Source organism: Candida jiufengensis (genome assembly GCF_024610255.1).
Source record: "Candida jiufengensis strain CBS 10846 chromosome Unknown scaffold4, whole genome shotgun sequence".
NCBI lineage: Eukaryota > Fungi > Ascomycota > Pichiomycetes > Serinales > Debaryomycetaceae > Lodderomyces > Lodderomyces jiufengensis.
In genome coordinates this window covers 286,849-306,505 of record NW_026261559.1, presented here as the reverse complement: position 1 = coordinate 306,505, position 19,657 = coordinate 286,849, and the positions used below count along the sequence as shown (strand labels likewise).

The 19,657-nt window shown below is 29.9% G+C and overlaps 8 protein-coding genes across 8 annotated transcripts; 5 read left to right on the top strand and 3 right to left on the bottom strand. All coding sequences in view use genetic code 12, as the record gives it.

The window, feature by feature from the left end:
* Window positions 1-24: 24 nt before the first annotated feature.
* Window positions 25-1,170, bottom strand: KGF54_002066 (multifunctional nuclease; the record flags this gene model as incomplete). The annotated part of the gene is made up of 1 exon (XM_051762505.1): window positions 25-1,170. One exon carries the CDS (start codon window positions 1,168-1,170, stop codon window positions 25-27), a length of 1,146 nt encoding a protein of 381 aa, XP_051620578.1.
* A 1,785-nt stretch (window positions 1,171-2,955) lies between these two features.
* ALK8 (Alk8p) lies at window positions 2,956-4,497 on the top strand (the record flags this gene model as incomplete). The annotated part of the gene is made up of 1 exon (XM_051762504.1): window positions 2,956-4,497. One exon carries the CDS (start codon window positions 2,956-2,958, stop codon window positions 4,495-4,497), a length of 1,542 nt encoding a protein of 513 aa, XP_051620577.1.
* A 52-nt stretch (window positions 4,498-4,549) lies between these two features.
* Window positions 4,550-5,530, bottom strand: CDC10 (septin; the record flags this gene model as incomplete). The annotated part of the gene is made up of 1 exon (XM_051762503.1): window positions 4,550-5,530. The coding sequence occupies one exon, from the start codon at window positions 5,528-5,530 to the stop codon at window positions 4,550-4,552; it is 981 nt and encodes a 326-aa protein (XP_051620576.1).
* A 612-nt stretch (window positions 5,531-6,142) lies between these two features.
* On the top strand, window positions 6,143-6,703 carry KGF54_002063 (mitochondrial 54S ribosomal protein bL32m; the record flags this gene model as incomplete). The annotated part of the gene is made up of 1 exon (XM_051762502.1): window positions 6,143-6,703. The coding sequence occupies one exon, from the start codon at window positions 6,143-6,145 to the stop codon at window positions 6,701-6,703; it is 561 nt and encodes a 186-aa protein (XP_051620575.1).
* Window positions 6,704-6,741: 38 nt separating this feature from the next.
* On the bottom strand, window positions 6,742-7,446 carry PDX3 (pyridoxamine-phosphate oxidase; the record flags this gene model as incomplete). The annotated part of the gene is made up of 1 exon (XM_051762501.1): window positions 6,742-7,446. One exon carries the CDS (start codon window positions 7,444-7,446, stop codon window positions 6,742-6,744), a length of 705 nt encoding a protein of 234 aa, XP_051620574.1.
* Window positions 7,447-7,636: 190 nt separating this feature from the next.
* Window positions 7,637-9,196, top strand: KGF54_002061 (uncharacterized protein; the record flags this gene model as incomplete). The annotated part of the gene is made up of 1 exon (XM_051762500.1): window positions 7,637-9,196. The coding sequence occupies one exon, from the start codon at window positions 7,637-7,639 to the stop codon at window positions 9,194-9,196; it is 1,560 nt and encodes a 519-aa protein (XP_051620573.1).
* A 1,365-nt stretch (window positions 9,197-10,561) lies between these two features.
* Window positions 10,562-13,294, top strand: KGF54_002060 (uncharacterized protein; the record flags this gene model as incomplete). Its single annotated transcript, XM_051762499.1, has 2 exons — window positions 10,562-11,411; window positions 11,544-13,294. 2 exons carry the CDS (start codon window positions 10,562-10,564, stop codon window positions 13,292-13,294), a joined length of 2,601 nt encoding a protein of 866 aa, XP_051620572.1.
* Window positions 13,295-14,794: 1,500 nt separating this feature from the next.
* On the top strand, window positions 14,795-19,280 carry KGF54_002059 (uncharacterized protein; the record flags this gene model as incomplete). The annotated part of the gene is made up of 2 exons (XM_051762497.1): window positions 14,795-15,548; window positions 15,610-19,280. The coding sequence occupies 2 exons, from the start codon at window positions 14,795-14,797 to the stop codon at window positions 19,278-19,280; spliced, it is 4,425 nt and encodes a 1,474-aa protein (XP_051620571.1).
* Window positions 19,281-19,657: the final 377 nt, after the last annotated feature.

Sequence of the window (19,657 nt, the reverse complement as noted above, 5' to 3'; positions counted from 1 at the left end):
ATATATAGAGAATTAAAGAAGTTTTTATTTTTTTTTCTTTTTTGAAGCTCCACCCTTTTTGTCATTTGCTTTTCTTTTTTTATCTTTTGGATCTTCTTTTGGTTTTGGTTTTGAAACAACTGTAAAAAACCCATCCAATCTACCTTGAACTCCTGCTTTTAAACCTTTTTTCAATTTTTCTGCTCCACTTTTAATTCTATCTTCACTGAAACCCTTTTGTTTAACCATATACTCAATCAATCCATCTACATCTGGTTCTTTCCATTTTAATTCAACTTCACTAGCTTCTGTTACTTCTGGTTTTAAAAATAGTTGTCTTGCTTCATCATATGGCCAATTTTCTGGTACTTTATATTTTGTTTTATCTGGATTTTCATTTATAAATTTAACGATATTATCTAAGGACCCATGTTCTTTTATTAATTTATAAGCAGTAACTGGACCAACACCTTTTATAGTTTCACAATAATCACAACCTAATAATATACATAAATCAATAAATTGATCTTTTGTCATATCTAATCCTTCTATTGCTTCTTTATAAGTGATTTGATCAATTGGCATTTTTCTTGCTTCTGAAAACGTTAAATGTCTTAATAAATATGGTGGTTCATAGCATAAAGTATCCATATCTTCAGAAGCTGCAGCAAAAACTTTCCCACCACGAGCTAATTCTGCACATTGAGCTTCTGCTTCACATGGTGCATCAACAATAGGAATACCCATAAGTTCCAATAATTTTCTTGCTTCATCATTTTGATCTTTACTTACTCTGACTAATCTTTTTTCAAATTTCATAACTTCTGCAACTGTACCATCATCTTTAATTTGATCCATTTGTTTTTGAGCTTCTTCTCTACGTAATAATCTTTTTTCTAATTCTCCTCCTTTTAAAACTGGTGGTTTACCATCAAATACATAAACTGGTTTTATATTATTTTCAACTAATCTAATAGTTCTATAAAATATACCTGATAAATGTGATGTTGTTTCTCCGTCTTCATTTGTTAATTGTTGACCATCTGATTGTCTAACTGCTATAAGAAATTGATATAAACACATTGATGCATCAATGGCAACTTTTCTACCAAATAAATTTTTTAATTGGAATTCTTTGAATGCAGAGGGTGAATGCTCTTTAATTAATTGGTTTAGACCTTTGACTCCCATATTGATTGATTTGGTTGTAAATTTTTTGGTTAGTTGATGATGATATAGTAAAATAAATGATATATAATTATAAAAATTTATATGTTTTGTGTAACTTCATTTTTGGTTGTAAAGGATTTAAAAATCTAGACGCGTCTAAACTAATTGGTAGCGATGCTAAATTTTTAAAGTAATTTCAACTGTAATTTGATCTAACAGTAACTCTCAAAGTTATAAGTTTCCTATAAAGAAGAAAAAAACTTGTTGGATAATTCACATATTAGTTTTGCTCCAAACGCTACATTTTTGTGATGTATGACTATTTTAAGAACTAGAAAAGCTATTGTTAAACCAATCTGAAACGTCATTTGGTAGCAACTTTGCTTTTAAATATTATTTCGAGGAATCAGGAACCGAACAAAAATCGTGTTGCAAGTCTGTCACTGGTTAAGGAGCTGAACTAACATACCGTGAGAGTTTATAATTTTATGCAAAAAGATTTTCTCTCTAGTCCCCGACTTTTTCATGACTGAGCGTTTTGTACAAGAGAGAAGAAATAGATCCCTACGTCTTCGAGAAAGCATCAAATCTACTACTCATTCGACTAAGAACAGGGACTTTGACATATAATTTGAATCATTAATACAAAATTCAAAATTACAAAAAAAAATTTTATAAGTGTCTGGGATCTACTTTGCCATCATTTTCTCAAATTTGTGCTTTATTTATTTCTTTTCCACAGATCTATGCTCTCAAAAGTTCTCGTTTTTTTGCTTTAGCTCATTAACTGATATTCTTTTTGAAAATTTAAGCACATTAGTAATATCGAGTTTTAAAAGTGTTACACGAATTTTCATAAATGATGAATATACACAAGCACCTGAACAATCCTTTGTAAATCCAAAAATTACCCCAACCTTAAGGTACGAGAAATGAACTTCTTTTAATTATCGATTACAGTGATGGCACATCTCCACGATAACTCAGCGAATAATGAGTTTAAAATTGTTGCAATCCGAAATAAAAATTTGCAAAGAAAATGAAATGTTTTGCATTAAATTGGTGTATAAGTTACATCGAAAATCTCAGAGATGATCTACAATAATAAATGAGAAGATTTATCGATACATTCACGAAATAAAGACAAACATGAGAAAGCAAAATTGGGAGTCTATTGTAAAGTGAAGTACTTAAAGTATACATTTTTACAAAGAATAATTGTATTAGAAAAGAAAGATTGATAATTGGTCAAAGTTTAAACAGGGGGAGATTTTATTCTATTGTTCCCTAAAATTTTAGTGTAAAATAGTCCCTTTGTTCTACTTAAATTAGTTATAAAGAATAAGAAAAATTATGAGCAGTTGAAGATAGATCTCTCATTTTTGCTGATTGAGTTGTAGTATCAAATAAAAAAAGCCTTGAATCAATGATTATAATATTTTACTTGCAATCCATTTCAAATATCTAAAACAATAATTTTATTTTTTATTTCAAGGGGTAAAAAAAATGAATTTTTTATTAATCGGATTTAAGGTGATTAGAATTAACAAACAATCACAAAATAAATTAAAATTTTTAGTCTAGATCTTAATACCTTAAAGCCTTTTTACAGTAATTACGAACTATTATTTCAACTATGTAAATAATAATATGTACTGTGTAATATTTATTACTTCCAATTTAATAAATTATACTTTTTTACCACCAAATTATATAATTGTAGATATTTTTACAATCTTACTACTTTTTCTTTTTTTCTTTTTTCTAAATTATACATTCATTTAATCAACTTACTATCAATTAATAATGAGTAATGAATTAATCAATCATTGGTATTTACCAATTGGTTTAATACTAGTATATTATATTATTAAATATATTCATACTCAATTACTTATAAAACAATTAGGAGCAAAACCATTTACAAATTATAGATCAGATGGTTTTTTGGGATTTAAAAATGGTTTAGAAGCATTAAGAAGAAAAAACAATGGTACTTCTTTAGAAATGGGTCATGAAAATTTTATAAAAGTTTCAAATCCAGATGTTCCAACTTATCATGAAAGAGTATTTGGTACTCCTTTAGTTTTTACAAAAGATCCTGAAAATATTAAATCAATATTAGCAACTCAATTTAATGATTTTTGTTTAGGTAAAAGATTATGGTATTTTGAACCTTTATTAGGTAAAGGTATTTTTACATTAGATTTTGAAGGTTGGAAAGATTCAAGAGCTATGTTAAGACCACAATTTGCAAGAGAACAAATTGCTCATGTTAAATCATTAGAACCTCATTTCAAATATTTAATGAAACATATAAATAATCATAAGGGGGACTTTTTTGAAATTCAAGAATTATTTTTTAGATTTACTGTTGATTCAGCAACTGAATTTTTATTTGGATCAAGTGTTTCTTCATTACAAGATGAAAGTATTGGATGTGATCAAACTAATCTTGATTTCGAAAGTAGAAAGTTATTTCCAAAAGCATTTAATACTTCACAATTGTATTTATCAAGTAGATCATTATTACAAGGATTTTATTGGATGCTAAACAATAAAGAATTTAAAGAATGTAATAAGATTGTTCATGATTTTAGTGATCATTATGTTAATAAAGTATTAAGTTTACCACAAGAAGAATTAGAAAAATCTGATAATTATACCTTTTTATATGAATTAGCAAAACAAACAAGAGATCCAATTGTATTAAGAGATCAAGCATTAAATATATTATTAGCTGGAAGAGATACTACTGCGGGTTTATTATCATTTGCGATATTTGAATTAGCTAAAAATCCACCATTTTGGTTAACATTACGTGAAGAAATCCTAAACCATTTTGGTACAGAAGTTGAAGATATAACATTTGAAAATTTAAAAAAATGTGAATATTTAAAAGCTATATTAAATGAAACTTTAAGATTATATCCATCAGTTCCAAGAAATGCAAGAGTTGCTACAAAAAATACTACATTACCTTTTGGAGGTGGTAAAGATGGTCAATCTAAAATTTTTATACCAAAAGGATCTACAATTGTTTATAATATTTCTGCTACACAAGTTGATCCAAAATATTATGGTAAAGATTCAAAAGAATTTAGACCTGAAAGATGGTATGAAGAAAGTACAAGAAAATTGGGATGGGCTTATTTACCATTTAATGGAGGTCCTCGTATTTGTTTAGGTCAACAATTTGCATTAACTGAGGCAAGTTATGTAATTGCAAGATTAGCTCAAAATTATTCTACTTTAAGTTTGAAACCAAATAGTGAATATCCACCAAAAAAATTAAGTCATTTAACAATGTGTCTTTATGACGGTGTATATATTAAAATGGAAAAGTAAGTAAGTAGAGAGTAAAATATGTATGAATGTAAAAAAAAAAGAATTTTCCTTTTTAGTGTACTGCTTGTTGATTAATTTGTGATTGCCTATTTGGATTACTTGCATTTTCTTTCAAAGCAATTAATTGTTTTGATCTAAAAGTTTCATAATGTGTTAAATTTGTTGTTTCAATTAAATCTTGTAAATGAGTTCTTGTTAAAAAATCTCTTAAAAATACAAATTCACATTGACTAACATCTTCAATATTAATTAATCCCCATTTTGTTTTTCTACATCTTATAAATTCTTGACCATTTTTACCATTAATTTCAACTTCATTTTCTGATCCAACTACTGCAAATGGAATTAAAGATTTTATATCTTCATTTAATTGTCTTTCTTCATCATATAATTCTTCTGAATCATAAGGATAAATATTAAAATTATATTTCATAAATTCTTGTTGTAATAATTTTTTAAATTCATCTCTTTCTTCCAAAGTTAAAGAATCTGATTTTGCAATAATTGGTACAACATTAGCAATTTCACTTAATTTTTTTAAAGCTTGAATATCTAATTGTTTTAATTTTTGACCATTTGGTGGTATAAAATATAATATACAATGAACTCTTGTATCCAATAAAAATTTATCTCTTTGTGCAGTTAATTCTTTTCTTAAATATTGTGAATGTTGTTCTTTAACATATTTAACTAATGGTTCCCAACATTTTTCATTATTTATTTGATCTCCAAATCCAGGTGTATCAATAACATTTATATTTAATCGAACATTATTTTCTAATAATGTATGTTGAGTAACTTTTATTTCTGTTGTTTTTTCAATTGGTTCATAAACTGATTTTCTACCATTACTTTGAATTAATTTTGATGAAAAAAGTGTATTAACAAGTGTTGATTTACCTAATCCTGATCTACCAACAACCATAATATTGAATTGAAATCCTCTTTTTAATAATCTATTTTCTATTTGAGTGGTGATGGTATCAAAACCAACATATTTCTTAGGTTGTGTTGATCTATCTTCATATGACATCTTGGTGGTGGTTGGTGGAGATTGTATAATTTAATTGTAATATAAGTTTGAAATCAAAGAAATTTATAAAAGAAAAAAAAATAACAAATTGTTTCATTATGTACGCGTTAAATTTAATTAAGATAATAAATGGGAATTTTTATTATTTGGTATTTACACGCTCAACATTTAGATATGATACAAGATAGAAGATAGATATTGAACAAAACTAAGTTATGTGCTTATTGTGATATAATTTGACTTGAAATGAGTAGCACTTGTTCTACTAAAGTCTTTGCCCTAAGTTAAAATCTAGTTGATTGAAGTGTAGCTAGGATGTTCTAATAGGAAAACACTACAGTGTTAAATCTTGTTAACATCACCATTCTGCTACGTAGCATTCAGTTAATCATCAGCTCGTTTTAAAGCTTTTGTCAAAGACGATTTTTACAACCAGCCTTTAATACTAGTCAATAGATTTTCCTCAACCTTGGATCTGTTTCTGGGATGCAAATTTTAGTGTCACATTTTATATCTTACGACATGACACACACTACTAAGAAAAAGTGTTGCAGTATTAAAAAATTTTCAAATATCCACTTTATCAATTACTGACCAAAACTAACCCTAAAAATGTCCCTTGCACTAAGATTTGGCTCTGTGACGTCTCCACAATCAATATGGGGTGCTTTACCAAGAATACTACCACAAATTAGTATACGATTAGTACCTAATAACCAAACAGATCCAAGATTATCAGAATTACAAGACCAATTAGAAAATTCAGAAGAACCACCTTTTATGATAGATAATGGAACCATTTTAAAAGCAGCACCAAAAAAGAAAATGTCATATAGAAGAAAAAGAGTAAAATTATATACACCTGGAAATAAACAAATTCAACCATTAAATAATATAGTTAGATGTCCAGCTTGTGGAGCAGTAAAAAGATCTCATTTTATGTGTATGAATTGTTTTGGAGAAATTAGAACTTTCTTAAAGAAATTAAAAAGACAAGATGGACTTATTAAGGATGTTGAAAATCCTCAATCTGATTTAAATCCAATTGATGAAAGAATTATTTATCCTGGTAAACATGAAAATGATCATCAAAGAGAATTAAGAAAAAAAGAATGGATACCAAAAAGAGAATCGGCTCTTTTGTATGAAAGAGGTCACTTGAAGAAAAACTAAACTTGTATATATATATATAATGTTCTATAAATTTTAATTTATGGTGCTAATCTAAAAATTTCCCAATCTTTGGTTAAATCTTCTCTTCTAAAACTAATTCTATCATGTAATCTACTTAATCCACCTTGCCAGAATTCAATTTCTAATGGTTCAATTCTAATACCTCCCCAAAATTCAGGACATGGAATTTCTTCATCTTTTAAATCTTTAAATTGTTCTTCATATTTTTCATTTAAATCATTCAATTCATCTCTTGAATTTATTTTAGTACTTTGAGGACTTGCCCATGCTCCAATTTTTGAACCTCTTGGTCGTGTTTGGTAATATCTTTCACTTGTTTCTCTAGTGACATGTTCCATTATACCTTCAACTCTAACTTGTCTTTGTATATGAGGCCAAAAAAATGTTAATGCAGCATATTTATTTGAATTAAAATCTTTTGATTTTTTACTAGTTTGCCAATTAGAATACACTAAAAACCCATATTTATCTAATTCTTTTAATAATACAATTCTACTTGATACTCTACCACTTGGTAAATTAGCTGTTGAAAAATTTACAGCTTCTATAATAATGTCTGAATCTGTTGGTAATTTTTCTTGAGCTTCTTTAAACCATTTATTAAATTGATCTAATGGATTTGATAATAAATCCGATTCTTGTAAATGACCTTTTGTATATTGGTATGTTTCAGGTGCAAATATAATTGGTTTTTGAGTTTCTGTTTCTGCTGGACTAGTCATTAATCTACGTATTATTCTTGTTGTGGTTGTTGTTTTCGTTAGTTGTTTAAGTAACATTGCTTAATCATTTTTTTTAAAAAAATAAATTGAAATAATTTTGTGGAGTGATATTTTAAATATTTTAAAACACAAACTTAAGAAATTTTTCAAGTTTATATCATCTGACCGTTTTTTTTTTTTTTGCAACTACATGGAACCGCCAACAAAGAAGCAAAAATTTAATAGATTAATCTCAACTTTAACTATTGCTAATAATCCACATCCATTAAATGTTAAGCCAAGTGGGAATCAATATATAGTTGATGATAATGAGTTGATACTAAAAAGAAAAAACTTATTAGGTTCATTTTGGGTTCTACCTAACGATTTAATTTTGAAAATTATTTCTTACATTGATGATATACAGACGTTGATTAATTTATCACAAACTAGTAGAATATTTTATGCATTGCTATACGATGAAGAGAAATGGAAACAAATATATATAAAAAATGCAGAAAAATTTGATAATTTATCATGGCTAGGTTCATGGAAACAAACAGTTACAAGAATTACCAATCCTGCAAATTTGAAATTACCTAACAATTTGTTATGTTGTGATGAGATATATAGACCTTATCAGTGCTCACAAATAAATTATGAAGAAATTTTCATAAACGTACTAAAAGAAGAGGAATTAAATAGTTTGGATTGTAATAGTTCTGTTGCAAGTGGAGGAATTCCAAGATTTTATGAAGACAATTTTGGGGTAGAAGAATTTGAGAAATATGTTGATACACCATTTATACTAAAAAGCAAAGATTCAAAGAGGTGGCCAAATTGGACGTTTGAATCTCTCCTAAAAAGATTTCCTGATGTAAAATTTCGACAAGAATCTTGTTTATGGGATTTAACTAAATATTCACAATACTTGAAATCAAATAAAGATGAATGTCCCTTATACCTTTTTGATTGTAGTAGTGAAGCAATGAAAACATTACGTAAAGAATATACTACCCCCAAAATATTTGATACTGATATCTTCAAGTTGTTTCAAGATTATAGACCAGATCATGCTTGGTTAATCATGGGTTCTAAAAGATCAGGCTCAACGTTCCATAAGGATCCAAATTCAACATCTGCATGGAATGTTTCAATCCAGGGAAGAAAATTATGGATTATGTTACCACCAACCACGACCCCACCAGGAGTTTCAACAGATGATGATGAAAGTGAAGTTACATCACCAATAAGTATAGCAGAGTGGGTCATTTCGGGGTTTTATAACGATTCAACAAGACTAGATGATGTGAAAATTGGTATTTCTTTCCCAGGTGAATGTATGTATGTACCACTGGGTTGGTGGCATAGTGTGATAAATATTGATGATTCTATAGCAATTACTCAAAATTTTGTTCCACCAATAAAATTATCACAAGTTTTAAATTTCTTAAAAAATAAACCAAATCAAATTTCTGGATTTACTTTAAATGATGTTAAAAATTTAATTAGCCAAGTAAAATTAGATATTAGTTTAAATTATGAAGTTGATTTGAATGAAGATTGTGGAGAACTAACTGTAAATTTACCAATATTTGAAATTTTACAAAAGTTATTGGTCGATAATGGTCAAAATGAATTATTAAATGATGCTTTGTTAAAAGTTACAAAATTAGAAGCAAAACAACATTGCAATGATTCTGGTAAAAGTAAGAAATGGGAAAATTTAACTGAAAATACTGGGTTTTCATTTGGATTTGATATAGAATAAAAAAATTTATCAACATTCAAAAATTATAATGACATGGGAAGTGCTCGGATGTTAGTATTAACTTGAAAATATTTAAGAATTGTTGTTGTTTCTTTTAAATGATATAATAAGATAAAAAATTTGAATTGTAACGTAAATAATCCTTCTTGGTTTGTTGAATTAGGTAGTATTCGAATTTTGAATGTATACGCCCGGATAATCTTTTATGCATGATGTAGTTCATTCCAATTTTCGGTTTCAAGAAAAATAGTCATATCTCGTCATTCTTATTTATTTGGATATGACAGAAGATTAATTACCTTGTGTGTCAGATATATAACTATGAATAACTGAACCTAGTAAGCTTTTCACAAATACTTTACTAGGCGAAGACTGCTACTTACATTGTACAGTATCGTATCCATTTTCGTAAATAAGATCTTTGGCTAACAAAATTCTATGGGGCAGATGTAGTCTTTACGAGGTCTTCCAAGTTTTTTTTTAAATAATCTTTATTATAAAACATCACTCAAATAAATTCTTAGTAATTTCTTGACATTAATTTTGTGTAAATACTCCAATTTGAAATATGTCAACTTTTAAATCATTTCTAATTCGCATTTTCTTTACATGATAGACAAGATTTTTCAAGTCTCATCTAGAGTAAATTTCAGAAGAGTAATTATTTCCTTAAGTAATATTAAGCGGCAACAGTAATAGCCGTTGAAACTCCTAAATAACCTACAGCATCATTAATACTTTTAATTTTCTACAAATTCAACAACGACAACAAATATAACTTGAAATCAAAACCTGCTCCTCTAAAGAAGGGCTGGGATTAAATAAAAAATTTTTATTCTATTATTTAAACAACTGTCAAAATTAGATCCATCAAAGAAATAAAATAATACAAGATGTATTTTATTATGTGTTGTAACGTTACAAATTTATACTACATTAGCTCGCGAATTTTTTCTTATGCAAAATAAACAAATTTGGTCTGACATGATTCTTCTTTTGACGATTAATTAAGAAAAACCGCTAATTTTGACACAGGAATGCCATATTTCCTTAGCTCATGGGCATTTTGTTATGAAAGAAATTATTTTTAACGCCTTATCTTCAAATTGATAGTTTTTCAGTGGTTTGCAGCTAAACGAGTCAGTTTATGGTTGATTATTAATCAACAAATAACTCACTCGATTTTAAACCCGTCAAATATTATAATTCTTCTAGTATTTCGAATCTAGCAAATTTTCTTAATTATAAAATACGAAAAGCTGAACACAAAAGTTCTCATATATATATGGTTTGCTCTAATTTTCTCATAATATAATAGCTTCAATTACACAATTGTGAAATTTACTAAATATAGTTTTGATTCATATGCAAATGTTGTTTCACAAACAATGGTTTTTATCATTTTGGTTCATTTCATCAGTTATAGCATTTGATGTTAAAGATAATACGGTTGCAAGCGGTGCCATGGCATTTAGTTTTGGAGAGGTGAGAATTCATTCAGGAGCTTACTGGTCTGTCATTGATAATTTTTTGTCTGATTTTGCAGCAGATATTTATGTTGAAGAGAATGCAGCCATGTATATATCAAGTACATTACCTTTTACTTCATTAAGAATTAGCATGTCAAGTTTAATTAAAACAATCACAAATAATGGAATAATAGCATTTAATTCAGCAGCATCATACACTGCATCTTCTTATAATTTGGCTGGTTCTTCTTTTACTAACAATGGAGAAATGTATTTAGCAGCTTCTGGTTTGTTTCCAAGTGAAGTGAAACTTACTGCTGCAAAATGGTATAACAACGGGTTATTGGTTTTTTATCAAAATCAAAGAACTGCAGGGGAGGTTAAATTAGGTACAACTTATGGAACAATTCATAATAATGGTCAAATTTGTTTTCATAATCAAGTTTATATACAAACAACTTCAATTCAAGGCACTGGTTGTATTACAGCAGAAGGTTCTTCATCAATATATATTGCCAATTCACTCTATCCTGTTTCCACAGGTCAAACAATTTATTTAGCTGATGGTGAATCATCAGTAATAGTACAAGCTTTATCATCACCTAAAACTTACAATATTCATAACTTTGGTCAAATTAATGGGGTTGCAAATAAGATTGGGTTGTCAATTCCATTATTTGCTTCCTTTATTAGTAATGCTTGGGATTACAGTTCAACTACTGGTATCTTAACATTAAGAGGTGCAGGTATGTTAATTCATTTTATTCTAAGGAAAAACAAACACGTGACAAATTTAAACAATTTTATAATGGTTGCAAATTTCATGAAACTAATTTTTTCCAACTAAAGTTCATTTTTACTAACAAACTTATATACAGGTTTATTATCACAATATTTTAATATTGGTTTGGGATATGACGAATCAAAATTTGAGATTGTAACAGATGATGGTGCAGGTTTACCATCAACTTATTTTGGATCTATTCAGTATAATGGACCTCCACCAAATCCAGGACAGCCAGATCAGTGCATAACTTGTAAAGCACCACCATTAATTCCAGGGATTCAACCACCGAATATTACAGCAACATTTACTGCTACAGATTTTGATGGAAAACCACTATTAAAAACTGGTATTATTGAATTTGATACTGATAGTTTAGGTTCATTTGTTAGTAAAACAATTTTTTTTCCTACTCCAACAATATTCAACAAAACTTGGACTGCTATTTCAGGTGGTATTACAAACACTCACTCAGGTATTGTATCTCAATCTGGAGATTATGTTAGCACTGTCACAACTTTTTCCACAACTTCATCATCAACATCGAAAAGTTCCGTTGAAATTATAGCAGCTAATCAAGTTTTACCAAACGTCGTGCTCAAAATTGGGGGTCAAATTGAATCAACAAGTATTTCATCAACATCAAAAAGTTCTGCAAAACCAACAACAAGCTCATCATCAACCTCAAAAAATTCTCCAGAATCGACAACAAGTTTACCATCAAAATCTCAAAGTTCCGTGGAAATTATTGCAGCTAGTCAAGTTTCATCAACAACCATGCCTAAAGTTGAAGTTCCAGTAGTACTGAGTACAATTGTATCCCAAAGTACATCTTCAACAAATTTAGTTAGTACATCAATATCGAAAAGTTCCACAATAACAAAAACAAGTGCTGAAGCTGTATCAAGTATCACACCAGATAGCGAAGATACAATAGCAACTACAGATTTGTCTTTAAAATCAGAAAAATCTGCGGACATAATAACAGGTTTAACATCAACGTCAATACATTCTGTTGAATCAAAATCTAACATTGAAGTTGAAGCAAATGTTGTCAAGCCAAAAGTTGAAGATGTTGTTGTCACTAAAAATTTATCATCAACAATGAAAGCCTTTGTAGAAACAAAAGTTAGCACTAGCGATATACCAGATGACAATCCAAAAACTGAAAATCCAAAAGAACAAAATTCAATTGTATCTCAAAACTCGTCATTATTGTCCGATACTACTACATCCCAATCAAGGTCATCGTTCATTGAGGCAGTTCCATCATCAGACTTGTCAGAATCAACAACTTCATCTTTGGAATTATCCTCAAATTTATCATCTATTAAATCAACGGTCAGTGCATTATTGCAAGACTTTATGGAACCAGTAATAGACAGGGAAGTTGGACCAGCATCAGATGAAGAACTTGAACCAGCATTGGATGAAGAGGTCAATCCATTTGGTAGGGCACTATCGAACGACTCGGAAGGTTCAAGATCTGATGATCAATTCAGTCCATTTGGCAGAGCTTTAATGAAAGACGGTAATGAAGTGAGATCAGGTATTATTTTGAACTCAAAGGATTTAATAAGTTCGGTAATAACAGCTGAGCCAAAAATTGAATCAGAAGTTAATAGTCAATTTACGGGCACATGGACTGTTACTAAAGAAGATGGATCTTTTGAAACTGAATCAGGGATTGTTTCACAGCACGGTTCATTAACAACCACTTTTACTACATTTACAAAACCACAAACAACTGAATACACTACTTCGTGGGTAGTTACCAGAGCAGATGGCTCTGTTGAAAGAATTAGTTACTGTTATGCAAAATGGATCGTTGTCAACTATCTTTAGAGTCTTTTTCAAAGAGAGGAGTATCAATAAATTTCTTCAAACACTATGAGTCCATATACTAGTGCATAAAGCACGAGACTTTTTAGAATTTTGCATTGTGTTGAGCAATTTAAGTTCTCAATCCAATAAGTCGTATTTAATATGGCATTACTTCAGTTTCATAGAGGATTGAAAAATTGCCACGATTACAAATATTTGGGTCAACTCATGTTCAGTCTTGATTTTATCCCATATTATTTTACAAAAATTTACGTCTAAGAAATCAAATTGCGCTTGTAGAATACGTAACTTTAAAGTGTTTAGGTAAAAGTCAAATAGATATTGATATAGTGTATAGATTAAGTATTTGGAGTTTAACTAAAAAAAATTTTGTTATTGTACACTGTTCTATGGTCTAAATTATTCTTGAGATAAATTTTGTATAACGAGTGAGTTAAAAACGAATCGTTAACTCAACCATTTGATGTAAAAATTGCCTTCAAATTTTCACAACGCTTCAAATATTCTTTTTAGTTGTAGGACTTTTGCAAGCTTAAAAAACCCATGTTCATCTATTGCAGATCCTCAGTTTTTGCAACAAAAAACAAAAACTAGACATTCCCCAATATATTGAAGTACTTTCAATTTGAAATGGAGATCATACTTCACGAATTTTGCCGGTATCAGTCAAAAACATTTTGACCTTTAAATTATATTCAAGTAATTTGAGTAAGAGCTTGGTACAGACAGTCGTTTAGCGGTTGATAGCTTCCCGAAGTCTTGAATAAATCTCAGATTTCAAAAGGAATTGTATTTTTAGCACCGAGGAACACAAGAAATCATTGTTTATAGATTTTTGTAAGGTGTTACAGATTTTACAGCACAAAAACAAGATGAGTCAATTGTTTTGTGTATTATCTCAACTTGATCTACCACATCCAGAAATTCATTCGGTTTGTGATCCTAAATCCCCGTACAACTATGTTTTGAAATCTCATCTTGGCCTTATCTGGGGAAAAACTACAAAGATCTATGTTCAGATTTCAGAAACTGTCTTTTATGAAATTGTTTCTCGATTTTTCCTAGTTTGCAAGACTCTGGATCAATAGCACTCCAATCGTCATATTGAGAGTCTAATAACTTACCAATACTCTTTACCATAGCTCAGTTTTGGGTATTGGTCTTAACGAGTAATGGTTATTTTTTGATGTACAAAACGAAATTATGATATATTCTATAATGCAACAAAATTTAAAAAATAATTATTTTCTTTTTTTTTCGGTTTTTGCAGCAATTTCAAGGGAAACAACTTGTAGTTTGAGTATTCACAAATTTCTTTTTTTCATTTCCTGATCTTGAACTTTTTGGTATATATGTTTAATATGCCCCATGTTTTTAATTTCACTAAGTCGAACAAATCACTAACCAATGTACTCAAATCAGATATACTTCTTACTTTTGTTCGTTTTCGCATCCATTTTTGCATTAGAAATTAAAGAAAATACAATTAGTAGTAGTTTCATGGACTACACTTTTGGAGAAGTTACTATACATTCAGGTGCTTATTGGTCTGTTATAAACAATGCAGTTTCGAATTTTGCTGCAGATATTCATGTACAACCTAATGCAGGATTATATATATCAAGTTTTACACCATTTATCTCATTGAAAGTTGAAATGACAAGTTTGATTAGAACAATTACAAATGATGGTATAATTTCATTCAATTCAGTTGCATCATTTATTTCATCATCTTATAAATTAATTGGATCATCTTTTACGAACAATGGAGAAATGTATCTAGCAGCTTCTGGAATGTTTCCTAGTGAAGTTAAACTAACTGCTGCAAAATGGAATAATAATGGGTTATTAGTATTTCCTCAAAATCAAAGAGTTGCTGGTGAAGTTATATTAGGTACAACTTACGGAACAATTCATAATAATGGTCAAATTTGTTTCCACAATCAAGTTTATTTGCAAACTACATCAATTCAAGGTACTGGCTGTATCACAGCAGAAGCTTCTTCCTCGATATATATTGCCAATTCACTTTACCCTATATCTAGTGGTCAAACAATTTATTTAGCAGATGGTCAATCCTCATTGATTGTTGAGGGTATATCACTAACTCAAACTTTTTATGTCAGGAACTTTGGAATAGTGAATGGAGTTGCTAATAAAGTGGGTTTAACTGTTCCACTAGCTGCTAAATCATTAGTTAGGAGTGCTTTTGAATATGACACCAAAACTGGTATTTTAACTTTGAAAGATGCAGGTATGTAACAAATATCTATTTGGTTTTGCAAATTTTCTACTAACAATCTTGTGTACAGCAGTATTATCGCAAAAATTTAATATTGGTTTAGGATATGATAGTTCAAAATTTGAAGTTGTAACTGACGATGGTGCAGGTTTACCTTCAACTATTTTGGGCTCAGTTCAATATAATGGACCTCCACCAAACCCAGGACAACCAGCTCAATGCAGACCTTGTAAAGAGTTACCATCAATTCCAGGTTCTGAACCAACTGAATATACAACAACAATAACTACAAAGAATTCAAATGGATTAGTAACACAAACTGGTGTAGTTCAAATCAGCATTAATAGTCAAGGTTTATTTGTTAGCAGTACTAGTTTTTTTCCAACACCGACATCATTCACCACTACTTGGACAGATAATTCTGATGGTAGTAGAAAAATATATTCAGGTATTATATCGCAATCGGGAGATTTAGTAAGTACTGTTACAACTTTTTCAACAACTTCTCCAGAAACTACAATTGCTCCATCATCATCAATAAGTGTTTCCGCATTACCTGAACTGTTAGTTACTTCATCATTAGATTCCACTACCCTAGATTTCAGTGCATTAGACGATCACATTGGAACAATTAGTTCCGATGAGACAACCAATGCTATTGAAACTGAAAGAGATGTTGAGGCTGAAACAAAAGTCATAGTGAATGAATCAATAAAGACAGATTTGAATTTTGAAATTATACCAACTACCAGTTCCAAAAAGAGTGAATTAATTGAATCTGAGAGTACATATCAAGTTGAAACGACAGGTGTGGTAATGATAGATGAGTATCTGAAAACACAGTCTTTGAAAACAGAATCGGATATTAAAGCTATAACAACAGTTATGGCAGTACTAGAAGATTTTTCAGAAACAAATTTGGTCTCGGAGACTAGATCAACTGTCGAGTCTAAACTGGATGATTCTAATGAAACTGAGAGGGAAATTGAAACCAAAATAACCTTTACAGCAACTTTGGACGAGTCTTCAATAACACAGTACTCAGGAAAACAGTCGGACATTAAAGTCGATACAACAAGGGTAGCAGAACAATTTTTGGAAACTGAAAGTAAGATTGAAGTTGGAGCAACAATTAATACGAACTCGGATGCACTTTTAAAGACGCAATATTCAGGAATACAGTCTATAAAAACTGAGCTAGATTTTGAGGTAGAAACAGTAACCGTTGCAATATTGGATGATCCAAATGAAACAGTGTTGAATACTGAAGAGAAAACAATCAAGGAATCTGCAAATAAAACAGAAACAGTACTGGATGTTGAAGCTGAAACAACAATTACAACAATATCAGTTGAGACTTTGAAAACACAAATTTTTGAAACAAGATTGAACATCGAAGTTGAAGCAACAGCTGTGGCAATAATAGATGATGGAGAATCAAATAGGGAAAATGAAGTTGATATAAAAATTATGGAAGAGTCGAAAACTGAATTAGATTTTGAAGTTTTCCCGAAGGCCAAATCATTACTTGATTATCTTGAAACAGAATTAGATGCACCAATTTCATTGTTAGAAAATTTTGTACATTCTCCACAAGAATCTGATGTAAAAGAGGTTGTCAGATCAGTATTAGGTGGTATTAATGAAATATTGACTGAACAACAATCACAAATGAAATCACTTTTAAAAAGTTATGTCAAAACTCCATCAGAATTTGAAACAAAGCAAGCCGTTAGAAGTTTATTGAATGTTGGACCAATAGCTAATAAGGATCGGACTGCTAGATCATTATTAGAGAATTATGTTGAGTCTCCAGAAACTGCTGAAGTCAAAGTGGCTGTTGAAACTTTATTGGATGGTACCACCAAAGCAAATTCTAGTGATGAAGATCAAATGGATAACAAAGTTTTGGAAGATTTTGTTGAATCTCCTCAAAAATCTGATGTACAACAAGCTGTTAGAACTTTATTAGATGAAACTACTGAGACCTTGGAAGATCAACCAGAATTGAAATCATTATTAGAAAATTATATTGTATCACCATTAGAAAATGAAATGAAACAAGCTGTTGAAGATTTGTTAAATATTGGAACAATTGCTGAAAATGATCAGACAACCAGATCGTTATTGGAAGACTTTATCGACTCTCCTTATGAATATGATGTGAAACAGGCTGTTAGAGCAGTGTTGGGTGGAGCTTTTGAGTTAAGTTCAAAGGAAACAGTTAAAGGTTTCTACAAAGATGCAACAATTTCATTGTTAGAAAATTTTGTACAATCTCCACAAGAATCAGATGTAAAAGAGGCTGTTAGAGCATTATTAGGTGGTTTTAATGAAATATTGATTGAACAACATTCACAAATGAAATCATTATTACAAAGTTTTGTCAAAACTCCATCAGAATTTGAAACAAAGCAAGCTGTGAGAAGTTTGTTGGATGTTAAACCAATTGCTGAAAACTATCAAACTACCAGATCATTATTAGAAAATTATGTTGAGTCTCCAGAAACTGCTGAAGTCAAAGTGGCTGTTGAAACTTTATTGGATGGTACCACCAAAGCAAATTCTAGTGATGAAGATCAAATGGATAACAAAGTTTTGGAAGATTTTGTTGAATCTCCTCAAAAATCTGATGTACAACAAGCTGTTAGAACTTTATTAGATGGAACTACTGAGACCTTTGAGGATCAATCAGAATTGAAATCTTTATTAGAAAGTTATGTGGCATCACCATTAGAACAAGAAATTAAACAAGCTGTTGGAGAATTGTTAAATATTGGAACAATAGCTGAAGATGATCAGACTAATAGATCGTTATTGGAAGACTTTATCGACTCTCCTTATGAATATGATGTGAAACAGGCTGTTAGATCAGTATTGGGTAGAGCTTTTGAGTTAAGTTCAAAGAAAACAGTAAAAGATTTCTACAAGTCTTTATTTGAAAACGAAGTTGAACAATCAACTAATGCAACTAAAAATCAATCACAAATTAAGACATCAGAAAATTTTATTGTATTAACCGAAGATGTTGAAGCAGAAGAGACTGTGAAGGTAACAGAAGAAAATGTTGAGTCAAAGTCAATCACTTCTCAAAGTGAGTCATCTTCTTCAAATACTACTACAACAAATCTACCATTTTTATCGTTACTTGAGGAAGATCAATTAGAATCATTAGATCCGACCTCATCAAATTTTTCATGGGACTCAGTATTAGATTCATCACCAATAGACCCTGAGCTTAGGACATTATTGAAGGACTTTATTAAAGCGGAATCTGATAAAAAATTTAGACCAACGCAGAAGGCATCACTAAAAAAAACAGTGGTTTTCAAAAGTTCATTATCAGCAACTACAGACTTCACATTTCCGCCACATTCATCATCAATAGAGACAACTATACCAACACTTGAGTCCTTTTCAAGTTCTTCAATAAATTCAAACTCAGCTTCATCATTCAGAGCTTTGTCAAACTCAACAACTGACTCATCATCATTTGCACCAGAGGTCATTGCAGAAAACGCTACGTTAACTTTGACTAATTCAAATGAATTAACTGAAATCAATTCAGAGCTTGTCTCAATTTCAAGTGCCACATCAATGATGGATTCAACCTCCACATCACCAAATTTACATTCAACGAATTTTCAACCTTCAATTGGTACTATATATGAAGGTTCAGGTTCTATTTTGAAAGTGTCAACCGTTATTGCTGGGTTTAGTGCTATTGTTTTGGTCATTCTTTGAGTTGCATTTCCACGCTTCTCGTTTTTGACTTCAACTTCCAATAAACGATCAGATTCTTTGCATTAATTTTGCTTACTCATTTTATTCATTTCTTTATAATAACTCATTGTCTTGTGTATAGAGCAATTTTTAATATATCATAGCATTTATTTATTCAGCCTAAACTTTTATATCAGTATGTGTAAATTTTTGACTCTTACTTCAAGTTCTTAATACTACAAGTGATCGAATTCTTTGTTGCAGATATGACTATGAAATCAGACAAAACAATTCAAATTGCTTTCAATTTGATCTTCAGTTGTTGTCTCTTTGTAAAGTCCAGTAAAAGAATATTTACATCAAAACTTTGATATCTCCTTCAAATAAACAATGGTTGA